Here is a 14,802-nt window from a genome sequence, read left to right as displayed (position 1 = left end):
TGTCTACTATACAACAAAAAAATACCCGCGCTTCTTAAGCGCGGATCAAAATCTAGTATTTTTATTAAAACTAATTGATTACAGTTTATTCTAAGCAAACAAGACAAAAACCACACAATAAGTTTATTACTCCCCTTAATAGTTTACATAAACTTTTTAAGCATCATACAATTTGAAACAAAATCATCTTCTAAAACATCATATAAAAAATGAAAAGAGTATTTAACACACCTAAGCAACAAATAGTAAACACATGTCAAAGATTTTTATTTAATGATATGGACGGAGTCTTGTCTATTTTTCTTTTAACAAAGATTAGTCTAATTAAATCACCTAGGGAAGTTCTTTATTCCATCATACTTTTCTTACTTTCTCTTAATTCATTAAACTATTTCATTTCTAATCAATCACCAAAAAGCATAAAACTATTTTAACCAAGGCTTTGGAGAGAGAGAGAAGAGAGCAAGAAAGTATGACAAACAGCCTTAAAGTTAAAGGTAATAGTACCTTTTTCCTGTTCTTCTGTTTTTGCGTTTCATTTCATTTTAGTACTTAATTCTGATGTTAGGAACTTATAATTAAATTTAGTAACGGCGAAATGTCAATAACAGAGTATATATTTATGAAAAGATTGAATAAATATTTATGAAAAGTTTGACTTTGTGGAAATAATCTAATACTCCCTCCGTCTCATATTATTTGTCGTTCTAGGTTTATGCACACAGATTAAGAAAATATTTAATTTTACATATTTTCAAAACAGAAATACGATTACCAATACACCTAACCATATATCAACCAATAAAAAAATAGAACAGAGAATACTGTCAATAAATTTTGCCTTGAAAACCTAAAACGACATTTATTTTGGAACGAAAATTCTACTCTAAAACGATAAGTAATTCGAAACAGAGAGAGTATATCACATATAAAATAAATAAATATAATTAAAAAGAGATTTAACCAAATTTAGATGTGGATTTAGTTACATATTAGAGTTAATGGTTCTAAAATTAGTTTTCATAAGAAAAATTATAAATTTTTGTGGCATTGTTGTCCTAAACCTGAAGCGTATGCGAAGTCAAAACATTAATGGGATTGAAAGAACTAGATTTTATGTTTGCGACAGATCATTAAGTGGTAATGACATAAAATCACAAAACAAAAACCATACGAAGGTTTCGATTTTTTCTGCTTTTGTCTGTCTTGTTTTCTGGAGGAAAAAAAAAAACAAGGAACAAATTTTCTCCAAAGGTCTAATTTTGTTCTAGACTTCTCGGTTTTTCTTCTTTATGTTTTTATAAATCAAATGAAAGAATCAAAAGTTTTTACTTTTTTACAGTCGATGGGTTGTATTGTCTTTGTGGGTTAGTGATAAGCACGCCTGGCTTCTCATCATTCCCTCCAACCTCTCTCTCTCTCTAACTTCAATTGTTTATCAGCTTCTCTCTCTCTAAATAAAGCTTTCAATTCAATTCTCCGTTTCTTCGTCTCTCTCTCTCTCTCTCTCTCTCTCTCTGTCACTTTTTTTCCTCTGCTTCTGTTCATCTTTTGCTTCGTCTCTCAGGGAAAGGTTGTAAATTTGACTAAAAAATTTTGTAACTTTCTCATCAGATTGGATCTGGGCTTGGAGCTGAACAAAGGATTTTGTAAAGGTAAACTACAGAAACGTATATTCTCTCTCAAAGTTTTCAGCTTTCTTTGTTGTGGATTTATTATGTCTGATGAGTTCAATTGATCTGATTGGGAGTGTATGAACTCACTCCTATGTAGTTATTGATTGGTGTCAAGGCAAAAAGGTTTAGTTTAATTAGTGAAATAGGCTTCGTAGAGTTATAAATCTTCGAGCTTTTATCTTGGGTTTGGTGCGATTATTATATAATAATATGATGAATGTTTGAACGGATATGTTGTTTGTTTTTCTGGAGGGTTGGTCTGGTTTCATCTGAGTTTTTAATTGTTTGTTCGTCTGGGGAATTGAAATTTACATGAACCCTTCTTTACATGTAACATAAGGTCTGCCCTTTTTGGGGTTATATTGATAATGAATGATAAAGCCCTGGCATTTTGACTGGGATTGACTTGAGATGATGTTGACTTGTTTGGACTCTGAGTTGTACAGTCATCTTTCAAGTCACGAGTTTCTTGTTACTGGTCTCTGGTGACCTATCTTTCTATACATCTGCTGAGTCCAATCCATATTAGTTTCTTCGTCTTTAGTTTTACTTGGAACTCTGCCTGTTATAAACAACCTTTTTTTTTTACATTTGCTAATGCTTTTGTCTGCGATGAAATGTGTTCTTGGATTGATCTTTGATAGAGTTGGTTTCGGTTTGTGTTGATTCTTCGAATTTATTTACTTTTAGCTGTTGGTGTTCTCTATCGTTGCGGCTATTATAAGTTGGAGAGTGTGATAAAGACTGCTACAGTATGTCTGTTTCCATGAGAGACTTGGATCCAGCTTTCCAAGGAGCTGGACAGAAAGCGTATCCTTTCACCTGCAAAAATCCTTTACTCAAAGTCTTATTATGCCCATTTGGTTTTGATTTTTCTTTTCTTTATCTCTCTACATGATATTCTCCTTGACGGTTAGTTTAGCGGTATTGAGGTATGGCGTATAGAGAATTTTAGCCCTGCACCCATCCCAAAGTCTTCTATTGGCAAGTTTTTCACCGGAGACTCTTACATAGTATTGAAGGTAACTAAGGCCCTAGTAGCTACGTTTTGTTTGTTTCTCTATTCTCGTCTTGACTAAAGTATTCTACTCCTTGTGATCAAATCTCTTGGGGACAGACAACGGCGTTAAAAACAGGTGCATTGCGCCACGATATCCATTACTGGCTTGGTAAAGATACTTCTCAAGTAAGCACCTATTTTAACACATCCCTTTAAAGCATTCTTTGATTAGTATAATGAGGGAGAACTAAGTGGTTAATATTTTTTTGTGAAATTAGGATGAGGCTGGGACTGCTGCAGTTAAGACGGTTGAACTAGATGCTGCTCTTGGAGGCCGTGCAGTTCAATATCGAGAAGTTCAAGGCCACGAAACCGAGAAATTCTTGTCTTATTTTAAGCCATGTATCATACCTCAAGAAGGTGGCGTAGCTTCAGGATTCAAACATGTGGAAGCTGAAGAGCATATCACCCGCTTGTTCGTCTGCAGAGGAAAACATGTTGTCCATGTCAAAGAGGCAAGTCACATTTCATTTTTTTTTTTTTGCTTCCTTTTATCTCATCTTGTGGTTGCACACTAACGATCTAAAATGTTGACAGGTTCCGTTCTCTCGTAGCTCTTTAAACCATGACGATATATACATTCTTGACACAAAGTCAAAGATTTTCCAATTCAACGGATCTAATTCAAGTATCCAAGAGAGAGCAAAGGCATTGGACGTGGTTCAGTACATCAAAGATACTTACCATGATGGGACATGCGAAGTTGCTACAGTTGGTTAGTGAGCCGAGCGGTTTAACTCTTTTTTATTATCTGTTTGCTTTTGTCTCTCTAATTGCATATGCTTCATTTGCAGAGGATGGGAGACTTATGGCTGATGCTGATAGTGGAGAATTTTGGGGTTTCTTTGGTGGGTTCGCTCCCTTACCTAGAAAAACAGCAAATGCTGAAGACAGAACTGTCACTTTCGATATCAAAAAATTATTTTGGTAATAGCTTCTTCTTGTATTTGTATATATTTTGAGCCCACAATGCTTCAGCTGAACACAATTTTTATAATCTTGAATTTGAAGTGTGTTGAAGGGAAAGGCAAACCCTGTTGAAGGCGAAACTTTGGAGAGAGAGATGCTGGATACAAACAAGTGCTACATTCTTGACTGTGAACTTGAAGTGTTTGTTTGGATGGGACGAACCACATCTCTTGATGATAGAAAAGTTGCGAGTGGAGCAGCAGAAGTAAGTCTTTTATCGAAATCAAAAGAAAGTCTTTAAATGTTTGCTGATGTTAGAACATTTATATATAGGAAATGATCCGTTCATCTGAACGACCTAAATCGCAAATGATCCGCATAATAGAAGGGTTTGAGACCGTGCCATTCCGATCAAAGTTTGATACCTGGACTCAAGAGACTAATACAACTGTGTCAGAGGATGGCAGAGGCAGAGTTGCTGGTTTGTAAATGCTTACTCTTTATTATATAATATGATTTATTTACTTAGATTTAGCTGAAATGTTATCGTTTTTTGATCCTTTGCAGCTCTCTTGCAACGACAAGGAGTCAACGTGAGAGGCCTAATGAAAGCTGCTCCTCCTAAAGAAGAGCTCCAAGCTTTCATTGATTGCACGGGGAATCTGCAGGTTTGGCGTGTGAATGATCAGGAAAAGATTCTCCTTCAAGCTGCTGATCATTCGAAGTTCTACAGTGGAGATTGCTATGTTTTCCAGTATTCTTATCCCGGAGAAGAGAAAGAAGAAGTTCTTATAGGAACTTGGTTCGGCAAGCAAAGTGTGGAGGTGAGCTCTCCAGATAACAAAAGCATATTCTTACATGTCTTTGTCACATATAATCTGTTGCTGTATATGCAGAAGCAAAATCTTACAAGGTGCAAGTAGGTTTACTATTTTCAGTTTATGATCATGTTGTAGGAAGAAAGAGCTTCTGCAGTCTCTATGGCGAGCAAAATGGTTGAGTCAATGAAATTTGTGCCAGCCCAAGTAAATCTTCTTCTGCAGTCTGTTGGATTTTTTATCTGTATTTTTTCTCTTTCTTCTGAACATTTTTTACTCTCTTCTCTTTAGGCTCGCATCTATGAAGGAAAGGAACCTGTTCAGTTCTTCGTCATTATGCAAAGCTTTATAGTTTTCAAGGTTTGGCGAAAATAGTTTCAGTCTACAGATTTGTTTTTATCAACCATGTTCTCGTTTGTTAACATATACAATATCTGCTGATTTTTCATCTTTACAGGGTGGTGTTTGCAGTGGATACAAGAAATACATAGCAGAGAAAGAAGTTGATGATGATACATACAATGAGAATGGTCTTGCTCTATTCCGCATTCAAGGGTCTGGTCCTGAAAATATGCAAGCCATACAAGTTGACCCGGTTGCTTCATCACTGAACTCCTCTTACTGTTACATACTACATAATGATTCTTCTGTATTTACTTGGATCGGGAATCTAGCTACCTCAACTGACCAGGAACTCGTAGAGAGGCAGCTCGATCTTATAAAGGTAAGATAAGTTTCTCCTTTACTGGTGATCATATAAGACTTAGCAATGTTTAAGTGTTGCTGAAGCAGCATCTGCTATGTTGTTGTTTTTTTCAGCCAAACCTACAGACTAGAGCACAAAAGGAAGGTTCAGAATCAGAACAGTTCTGGGAGTTGTTAGGAGGCAAAGCCGAATATTCCAGCCAAAAGCTCACAAAAGAACCTGAGAGTGACCCTCACTTGTTCTCCTGCACATTCACTGAAGGTACATAAGATCATTTTTCTTTCCTTTTTTCTTTTTCAACAAAAGTTTAAGGTTAAGCTGTTATATATGCATACAATGACTCTGTTTATTTTCTTTTCATTTCAAAATGCAAATTAATGCAGACATTCTGAAGGTGCGTCCACTTTCAAAATCTTCTTTTATTTCAAGATTTATGCACTCATAATTGGAAAAAGCTTTGGCATGTGGCTCACTCCCAAGTCTTTGTTATGTTTTTGCAGGTGACAGAGATATATAACTTCACACAGGATGACTTGATGACCGAAGATATATTTATAGTAGACTGTCACTCAGAGATCTTTGTATGGGTTGGCCAAGAAGTAGTCCCCAAGAACAAGTTGCTAGCGTTAACTATTGGAGAGGTTTGGTTTATTAGACACATTGCAAACAAAACTCTTGAGAGAAGTCTCAAACGATTCCTGAAATTATTAGGCAACTTGCTCATCTATATACCTTTTGTTTCCTTAGAAATTCATTGAGAAAGATTCTCTCCTGGAAAAGCTATCCCCTGAAGCCCCTATATATGTGATCATGGAAGGTGGTGAGCCAAGTTTCTTCACCCGGTTTTTCACCTCTTGGGATTCCTCAAAATCCGCTGTAAGTACCAAACACCTTCAATTGGTATCACCGAGAAATACCTTCAATTGGTATCACCGAGAAATACTCAAAACCCTGACAAAGGGGTTAAACACTCTTTTCTTTTTGTTTGCAGATGCATGGAAACTCATTCCAAAGAAAACTCAAAATTGTCAAAAATGGTGGAACTCCAGTTGCAGAAGTAAAGACCTCTTCATGCTTTTCCTTTTAATATATAGATGATCTTTGTTTGTTTGCTTATCTCTTTTTGTTGTTCCTTTGATGAGTAGAAACCGAAACGGAGAACTCCGGCCTCATATGGTGGCCGTGCTAGCGTTCCTGACAAGTCGCAGCAGCGGTCAAGAACCATGTCGTTAAGTCCAGACAGGGTTCGCGTGAGGGGAAGATCTCCAGCGTTCAATGCACTCGCAGCAACATTCGAGAACCAGAACGCAAGAAACCTCTCAACTCCACCCCCAGTAGTTAGAAAACTCTACCCGAGATCTGTTACTCCTGACTCCGCAAAGCTAGCTCCCAAGTCTTCAGCCATTGCTTCTCGTAGTGCCCTTTTCGAACAATTTAAAGAACCTTTAATTCCAAAATCCATCAAAGGTACAAACATTTTTGACTTACTAAATCATCCGAAAGTGTCAGTCTATATCATCTTTGTTCTCATTTTTTTCCACTGGTGAGTATTGACCTTTTGAGCTTTTATTGAACATGAAGCGAGCCCAAAGACACCTGAGTCTCCTGCGCCAGAATCCAACTCAAAAGGAAAGGAAGAGAAAAAGGAAAATAACAAGGAGGAGGAGGAGAAATCGATGAGCAGCAGGATAGGATCTCTGACGATTCAAGAAGATGCTAAAGAAGGTGTGGAAGACGAAGAAGATTTACCAGCTTACCCATACGATCGTCTCAAGACGACTTCCCCTGATCCCATCACAGACATTGATGTAACAAGGAGAGAGGTAAGTCCAAACCAACAAACAAATTTTTTTTAAACTGGAAAGAAGATATTTACAGTTGGTGTTGGTCTTTTGTTATATATAGGCTTACCTTTCATCAGAGGAGTTCAAAGAGAAGTTTGGTATGACGAAAGAAGCTTTCTACAAGCTGCCTAAATGGAAACAAAACAAATTCAAGATGGCTGTTCAACTCTTCTGAGAAATGATCCATGAGACAGTGCCAGTGCATTTTAAGCTGCTGCTTCTGCTCCCCCCATGAGAAAGCATATATAACATTTTTTCATGGCTTGTTTTAGAAAAAAAAAAACAACCAGAGCAGTTTTCTCTCCCTTTTGATTTTCCTCCAAATTTTTTTACCTTTATTTTCATCATCTGTTTGCATGTCTGAGTTTGGTGGGCCGAGGTTAGATTTTGAATTGCTTCCTCTTCAGGTCACAGGTTGTGGCCTTTTTGAGTCTTTGATTTATTTATTCTTATGGTTGTTTTGCTATCAAATTGAGGAAATTTGGTTGCAAAAGATAAATTTTATTTAGTGAGATTTCATTAAAAATAAACAAGTAGACTCTGTATTTCTATCTTCTTCTTTTTTGCTGAATTTGAGGATTGTGGTAACTTAACTATCATATGTTATATTATGTGGTTGACTGGTTGTACTTTATATAATCATGAAAAATTATAACAACTTTTGAAATTAATTTACTTCATACTTTTTTGAACTTGTAATAACTATATTTACATATGAAAAAAATAACAGGGGAACGGTAATCTTCAAGTGTTGAATAATGTGATTGGTTCCCATTATAATACGAAAGTAAAATAATAACTAGGTCACATCGTATTGCACAGTAGTCTAGGAGTTAAGAAGGTTTTATTAGGATGTGACAATTCATAACCAAACAAGCAAAAGTCTCTGTATCAGACGGAGGCCACTGACTCGTCACGTCACAACGTCATTGACCCTCAATATTTGAAATTCTCAAGAGAAGGGCTAAAAGCGGGAACAAAAAGGTGAAGCCTTTGCGAGAGAGCATATGCGCTTAAAACAAACGAGGGGTTTGATGATCTTCTGAGTTCTGATAGATTAAAACTCTTCGGAAGTGGGTAGTGATGGATGATGAGAGAAGGGTAGTGTGTCGAGAAAACCAATGTTTAGTAGATTACTTGTTACAGAAGAAGCGAGAACAGGTAGATAAGCCCGAGGGCTTGTCGGTAAATATGGAGAGGACATTTGTTAAGGCGTATAGAAATGTCTGCGACTCCAAAGATCCCATTAGCACACTCAAAGACTTGTTTCATATCAAGTATGTTTCTTCTCTTCTCTCTATTGGACTCTACTGTTCTTGTTTGGCTTTGGAAAAGACAGAGGTGGCTTTGCTTGTATCCACACAAGTGTCCTGTTCTTGATGTTTGGTCACACAAGTGTTTGATTTCTCGATATTTGGTCTGGATGTGTTGCACAGGGGCTTCGGAAAGTGGATGCTTACGCTCATGAAAGGATACTTTGATAATGGAACTGCAAGTTCCGGTAATGGTTAGTGTCTACTTCATATTAAAAATCGCATTTTCCCACCACATGTATAATCAATTGTCGTGTTTTTTCTTTTCTCTTCAGTGCAAAAGGCCAAGGAGAGAAAACGTTACATTCCCCAAAGAAACTCTGCTGCTTATGGATTACTAATAACACTGCACAGGTTAACTCTCGATGTTCATTTACCTCACAAATCTACACTCCTTTCTGTAAACCCTTCTTCAGGAACGTTATGTTTTTTTTTTTTACCAGAGGGACTCAGAATGTGAAAGATTTCATGCGTAAACAAGACCTTATTGATGCTACTGACGCAAGTGGGCTCTCGCACGCTTCTATCGCGTATGAATCTCAAACATGTTCCCACTCTCTCATTTTGAACTCAAATATCAATGTATCTCTTCCTCTTACCATTCTTGTGGATGGTTTAGGCCAGAGAAAGGAAAAGGGAAAATAGGTCTTGGCCTCTCTAAGAGAGAGTATTATAGTGGATGGAGCTGCATGACGACGCTTATACATAAGGGATTAGTGATTAAATATAGCAACCCAGCAAAGTAAAAAACTCTTTTTCTAAAACCTTTCTTCCTTGTGTAGGAGATGTAAGAATGAGTATTGTTTATTTTCTTAGGTACAAGCTGACAGTCCAAGGTCGAGAAGTAGCAGATGAATGTATTATGCGATCTGGATTGTCCATTAATGATGAAATAGATATTGCACAAACACATGCCCATGTAAGATCCAAGGCAGATTCTTCAGCAGGAACTTCAAGAGCACAAACTTGTATGGTCTTTAGCAAGCCCTATGTTCTTCTAATATCCTTACTAATGTGTCTGTTTTATTCTTATTAATAATTCGTGGCTATAAATTTATAGGTGAAGTTGACATCTTAACCGATGATGAAATGGATATTGCACAGCCATATACTCATCCAAAATCCAAGGAACATTTTTCAGCAGGAACTTCAAGAGCACAAACTTGTATGGTTTTTAACAACCATAATATCCTTTACTGTTGTGTCCGTGACATTTCACAAAGTCTTGGCCACAAATTGACAGGTCACGTTGATCTTGAGAGGTCTCGTTTTAAGAAATTTCGCTCTTCCAGTGATGGATACACCTTAACTCCACGTTCATCCAGTTCTAGTCATGCCTTCAAAGACTGCTCATCTTCTGTATGTAACCCATTTGCGTTCACTAGATTGTTAGCTGTATGGTGTGATCTTGATCAGGCTCAAACTTAAGAGATGGGATCCAATGTATGGAGAAGCTAAGCAACTGATCAAATCTTGGCTTAATGGACAGTTTCATGGTCTTATTGGCATGATCTATGAGGTTCTGGATAGAGAGAAGAGAAGAACTCTTAGTACTGCCTGGAAACAACTTGAACAAGAAGGATTCAACCAGCTGAGCTTCACAGGAGCTATGGATATCAATCCCCACGTCCAAGTATGTATGAAGAACAAGGAAAACATGTCAGGAAGTTTTTGGATTGAGTTTGATTTGAAGTTAAGCGAAATAAGGCTTTTCCGGCCCAAAAGGAGAGCTGCAACTATAATCTTGATCCACTTGCTTTCTTGCTGGACCAACATCACGTGGAGGATCAAAAGACCATCAGGAGACACTCAAAGATCAAGTTCAAGTCGTGGCCTATCATAAACCAAAGAAGAACCAGCTTGTTGGTTTAATGTTATTTCTGTGTAATTGATTTCATTTAAATTAAACCAAGTTTTAATAGAATTAGGATTAGACCAGTAATAAACCAATTTGGAATTGGATTAGGAATAGAATTAAACTAAACCATTCTGGTTTAGGATTAGGGTAGTTTGGCGTTTTCTTTTCTACTTATTCTGTACGCAGCTTTTGAGAATCAATCAATCGACATTTTTTTCATCTCTTTGTTTTGAGTTTTCTCTCAATTCTGCTGGTGTGTAATATCCAGCTTGGGATCTCTGGTTTAGTGTGTAATATCTAGACCAGTGTCCTTGGAGTATCAGGAGGCGAGCCATCTCTCTTGTGTCCCACATCAATCCACAAGCCTTGATACAGATCGAGTCTTTGATTCTCTGTTTGCAAGGATTATCTCTGTGATCCATCCTAGACACCAAGCAGGGTGATCCTGTGTCTGTGGAGCAGAAAAACATCTTTAGAGCATCCCATAGCTCTGAGGAGAAGACCATATCCATCATCATTCATCTACCCACGCCCCTTCAAATGATCCAGGGAGAGACAGTCATTCCAGGGCTGCACCACTGTATCTTTTATGACCATCAGCAACTGGATCGGTGATTAAGACTACTTGCTCTTTAATGTTTCATGGTTACACAGTTAGCTTCAGGTGGAACTATAAATGCTCCACGCCTTCCTCCCCTTACATTTGGAGAGAAGTTTGAGGAAGTATATCAAGTGATCATGATTCTGGATGATCGAGAACAGTTTGCAACTAATGGGTTCGTGGAACAACTTATACTGATTCATTAGTCTTTGAGTTAGCCTTTCTACGTTTTTGTTCTTGTTGATACCACTAACTAACCCATATCTTCTTTAATCACGTGATCCAGGAAAAAAATTGAAAACATATGCTCTAGATACGAGATCAAGATTGAGGTTAGAAGATTACCAGTTGGGGATTGTATCTGGATTGCTCGTCATAAGTATCTTGGAACTGAGTATGTTCTGGACTTTATTGTTGAGAGAAAAAGCGTTGATGATATGCGCTCATCAATCATAGATGGTCGCTACAGAGACCAAAAACTTAGACTTCAGGTGTGTATGTGTGTGTTCTCACATGGATTTCTCAGAGGTTGTTTCTCAATGTTGCTTCTTAAATGGCTATTCTAAGTAGAGATCAGGACTCAGGAAGCTGATGTACATTCTTGAAGGGGATCCAAACCAGTCTGAAGCAGCAGAAATCATCAAAACGGCGTAAATATTTCTAAACTTCAAAAGATCATATGATTGTTTACGCATGTTTTTTCTGAGACAGACTAAGAACCAAGCTTGTTTTCATGTAATATTATGATTCTAGTTGTTTCACGACGGAGATTCTAGATGGATTTGATGTGTTAAGGTCAAGTGGGCTTAAAGATACGCTAAGAAATTATAGTGATCTCACTAAATCAATACACCAATACTACAAGTCACGGGTGAATGGTGACCAGAACAAAGTTGTGGCCTCGTGCCCTTCTTTTGATAGTTTTGTGAAAAGGTGTCAAGACCTTGAGAAAATGACGGTCAGCGATGTGTTTGCCATTCAGCTCATGCAGGTACTGATTAGGTTACTTGCTAAGCCTTTCTTTGGTTGATAGGTGTTGAGGACTTTCTCTGCAAACCGCAGGTCCCTCAAGTAACGGAGGAAATTGCTATAGCTGTTGTTGATATGTTCCCGACACTTGTGTCTCTTGCTTCTGCCTATTCTAATCTAGTAAGCCTTTTGTTTGCCTGAGTACATTGCTATGGCTGTTTGAAACACTAATCTCGAATACAATAATCAGACTCTCATTGTTTTGAAGGATGGGAATAAGCCGGCGCAAGAAGAGATGTTGAGGAACCGAAGCAAGAATGTAATATGTGGAACAGCTAGTAAGAATATATTCAAACTAGTTTGGAGTGAATGACTTCTACAACCTCTGAGTTTGTCCTTTTGACCTTTTTGTCTGTCTATTGAGAGAGAAAGAGAGTTATGAAACTGATTAGCTGTTTCACTTAAGTGACATTGATCCTACTTACACTATCTACTTTTGTCAATACGCTGATCCATATAACTATATAAGTTTAGCTTTTGCAACTGAGAGATCAAACCATTCTCGGCTCATATTTTTCTCCTTTTTGTCAAACAAAGATGCTCATCTCATTAAAAGATGGAATCCATAAATAAACCATTCTTCAAGTGAATCAACTTCTCTAATATGAGCATTGGATTTGATCCTCCAGACAGCAAATTTAGAGATATGGTTGTACGGTAAGAAGAGACTCGTTATTCCAAAATTGCTTCGAACCTGACCTACAAGCAATTTCCTTGGGAGGGAAACTTCTGGATATCAAGAGTAATGCATCTTAAGGAGGTAAGTTTTTTTTTTCACATTGATGAAACCTACAATAAAAAGTGCTGTTAGAATACATTAAATAATTAGGTTTTTAGCCTATTCTATAGTTTATATAAGATGTATTTTTCATCAAGCAAAAGAATCTCAACAAAATATTCAATCACATCTTGTAATAGTTAGTCATTATCAAAAAAAGTAAAAAGGAAAAACAAATTAAATTGAAAAAGGAAAAACAAATTAAATGGAAAGGTTTCATGTTTGGTGCTCATGGATATTATATAGTGATTTGTGGGCTTTAGCCCAGATTTGCCCATAAGTACAACCGTGTAAGAAACAAAAACATAATTTAAAAAAAAAAAGAACAAATCCTAATTCTGGATAAATACTCAGACCTACTATTTCACAGTAAGAGCTATAAGTTAACGGGTGAGTTCTAAGTCCGAACCATACTTGTTTATTTATTCCTCAGGAGCTAAGAGTTTCTTTTATACTTAATCCTGTTGAGCTTTGTTTTATTCTATTACCTTAAATTTTCTTGTCTCAGGTTCTAGCGTGTGTTTGATGGAGAATAATTCGTGGACAAACGAAGAGTTTCATCAACATAGTACCTACTCTGGTAACTCGAATATCCCGCTGAAGAAACCAGAGTTGATAAATAACACAGGAATTGCCATGGTATGGACCCCTGAAGAGCAAACTATTCTGGAGAATGCCCTTGCTAGATATCCATTGGACTCGTGTGTTTCTTCTTGTCTACGTTACGCAAAAATCTCGTTAGAGCTTCCAGAAAAGACCACCAAAGACGTCGCTATGCGTTGTAGATGGATCAAAGAATTGGGAAGAGTCAAAGTTGAGAATTCAATCTCGGCTCCTCATGATGCGGCCGCCAATGAGCTTCTTAAACAGAACGAGCAACTGTCTGAACAGATCAATGCAAATCTCACATCCTCAAAGGTTCTAGATAACCTTCCTCTCTTCAATCAAATTTATGAGAACATCATAGAACTTTTCAACAAGTTGGACGAGAATGTGCCGGACAAGATGAAGCAGATGCCACCATTGCGGGAGATGTTGAACGATGATCTATTTAATTTAATCCTTCCTCATATCTACCTAAACCAACATGAATGACTCTTTTTTTTTCTTTTTGCAATTTGATTTCTTCAGGACCTATTATAATTGTTTTAATTGATTTTTTTGTTATTAGTGTATCTAGGTCAGTCCAACAAATCGTCAAAGCAACCATTAACGAGTGCAGTCTCGGATTTTTTTTTTTTAATGATGCCTAGGACATGATCTCATCTTTATCTTTTGTCTTTTGAGTTATTTTTTTTTAATAACAAATATTATGATAAAGAAACTCGTCAACTAATAACAAAAAAAGTAATGAGGTCTATCCTCCTCTGTATAAAACACAAGAGTTTTCTCAATCAGCTACACTACATAAACCACCCTAAGTCTAACCAACCGTCGACAAAAAAACGAGAAGTAACAACAAAACCCTCACCCGAGATAGCTGTGAAGACACGTCTTGGCTACTTATGGCTGAAGAGCGGTTAATCACGTCGAGACTCAGCTGTTCCCGTATCTGATCTGAAACGTACGTTGAAGTATTATTGCTCATGGCTCATAAGGGGCCTGATTGTTTCTTTTTTTTTTCACCGTACAACTAAAAACTTGTTGTAATGTACGAGTGAAGTTGTCAGAGAGAGTTTTAAGATTGCTGTCTAATAATTTTTTTTAATATTAGTTCACGTTTTAATCCGTTATTAAAATAGGCACATTAGCACTTGGAAAAACTAGATAATTGTTTCTGACACACACACACATATATATATGAACAAGAAAAATATATTCAAAAATATATATGTCTCTGGTCTTATTGACTCGGGTATATACGAATATGCATACCTAATTTAAGTGTATGAGTTTTGTCAATTTAGAAAATTAGTTGTGTGAGGAATAATAAATCATGAGAATCCAAAAATCATCATTATGCAAAGCAAAAAAACAAGACTATCTTGAAAACTAATGAAATAAAGAATAAAGATATAGTCAATGTTTATTTCTCTTCTTAATTTTTTTTTGATAAAATCTATGGAATTAAATCGTTAACCAAAAATAATAGCACTTTTTAAAAAAAAAGAGAGCATATTTGTGTTATCTAATATTTTAATTAGAAAAAGATATTTTATCGGTTTTCTCTACCAAATCTTATTAAGTTTGCATATTTAGAAAAGTAGTTG

The 14,802-nt window shown here is 36.7% G+C and overlaps 3 protein-coding genes across 3 annotated transcripts; all 3 read left to right on the top strand.

Moving 5' to 3' along the window:
• The first annotated feature begins 1,410 nt into the window (after positions 1-1,410).
• LOC130501954 (villin-4-like) lies at positions 1,411-7,560 on the top strand. Its single transcript, XM_056996765.1, has 21 exons — positions 1,411-1,655; positions 2,367-2,486; positions 2,599-2,698; positions 2,794-2,862; positions 2,955-3,191; positions 3,274-3,451; positions 3,531-3,663; positions 3,748-3,910; positions 3,979-4,126; positions 4,213-4,469; positions 4,602-4,670; positions 4,755-4,823; positions 4,921-5,187; positions 5,283-5,430; positions 5,553-5,563; positions 5,670-5,810; positions 5,917-6,045; positions 6,161-6,226; positions 6,315-6,636; positions 6,751-6,992; positions 7,075-7,560. Exons 2-21 carry the CDS (start codon positions 2,431-2,433, stop codon positions 7,186-7,188), a joined length of 2,919 nt encoding a protein of 972 aa, XP_056852745.1. The 5' UTR covers positions 1,411-1,655; positions 2,367-2,430; the 3' UTR covers positions 7,189-7,560.
• A 168-nt stretch (positions 7,561-7,728) lies between these two features.
• On the top strand, positions 7,729-12,617 carry LOC130501953 (crossover junction endonuclease MUS81-like). Its single transcript, XM_056996764.1, has 14 exons — positions 7,729-8,290; positions 8,450-8,514; positions 8,602-8,680; positions 8,770-8,856; positions 8,946-9,068; positions 9,143-9,294; positions 9,387-9,751; positions 9,816-9,959; positions 10,824-10,960; positions 11,072-11,276; positions 11,356-11,435; positions 11,539-11,776; positions 11,848-11,934; positions 12,023-12,617. Exons 1-14 carry the CDS (start codon positions 8,097-8,099, stop codon positions 12,125-12,127), a joined length of 2,061 nt encoding a protein of 686 aa, XP_056852744.1. The 5' UTR covers positions 7,729-8,096; the 3' UTR covers positions 12,128-12,617.
• A 295-nt stretch (positions 12,618-12,912) lies between these two features.
• LOC130501952 (uncharacterized) lies at positions 12,913-14,339 on the top strand. Its single transcript, XM_056996762.1, has 2 exons — positions 12,913-12,982; positions 13,101-14,339. Exon 2 carries the CDS (start codon positions 13,118-13,120, stop codon positions 13,685-13,687), a length of 570 nt encoding a protein of 189 aa, XP_056852742.1. The 5' UTR covers positions 12,913-12,982; positions 13,101-13,117; the 3' UTR covers positions 13,688-14,339.
• Positions 14,340-14,802: the final 463 nt, after the last annotated feature.

The sequence above is a fragment of the Raphanus sativus genome, unplaced genomic scaffold (assembly GCF_000801105.2).
Source record: "Raphanus sativus cultivar WK10039 unplaced genomic scaffold, ASM80110v3 Scaffold0347, whole genome shotgun sequence".
In the NCBI taxonomy this organism is placed as follows: Eukaryota; Viridiplantae; Streptophyta; class Magnoliopsida; order Brassicales; family Brassicaceae; genus Raphanus; species Raphanus sativus.
The sequence above is the reverse complement of the archived record's forward strand: the minus strand, read 5'-3'. Positions and strand labels throughout refer to the sequence as shown.

Coding starts and splice junctions, on each gene's coding strand:
- LOC130501954 (XM_056996765.1), top strand. CDS start 2,431: ATGTCTGTTTCCATGAGAGACTTGGATCCAGCTTTCCAAGGAGCTGGA. Junction 3,911..3,978: donor TTGCGAGTGGAGCAGCAGAA/GTAAGTCTTTTA, acceptor ATTTATATATAG/GAAATGATCCGTTCATCTGA. Junction 6,637..6,750: donor AATTCCAAAATCCATCAAAG/GTACAAACATTT, acceptor TTGAACATGAAG/CGAGCCCAAAGACACCTGAG.
- LOC130501953 (XM_056996764.1), top strand. CDS start 8,097: ATGGATGATGAGAGAAGGGTAGTGTGTCGAGAAAACCAATGTTTAGTA. Junction 9,069..9,142: donor AAATATAGCAACCCAGCAAA/GTAAAAAACTCT, acceptor TTATTTTCTTAG/GTACAAGCTGACAGTCCAAG. Junction 9,960..10,823: donor ATATCAATCCCCACGTCCAA/GTATGTATGAAG, acceptor GCTCTTTAATGT/TTCATGGTTACACAGTTAGC.
- LOC130501952 (XM_056996762.1), top strand. CDS start 13,118: ATGGAGAATAATTCGTGGACAAACGAAGAGTTTCATCAACATAGTACC.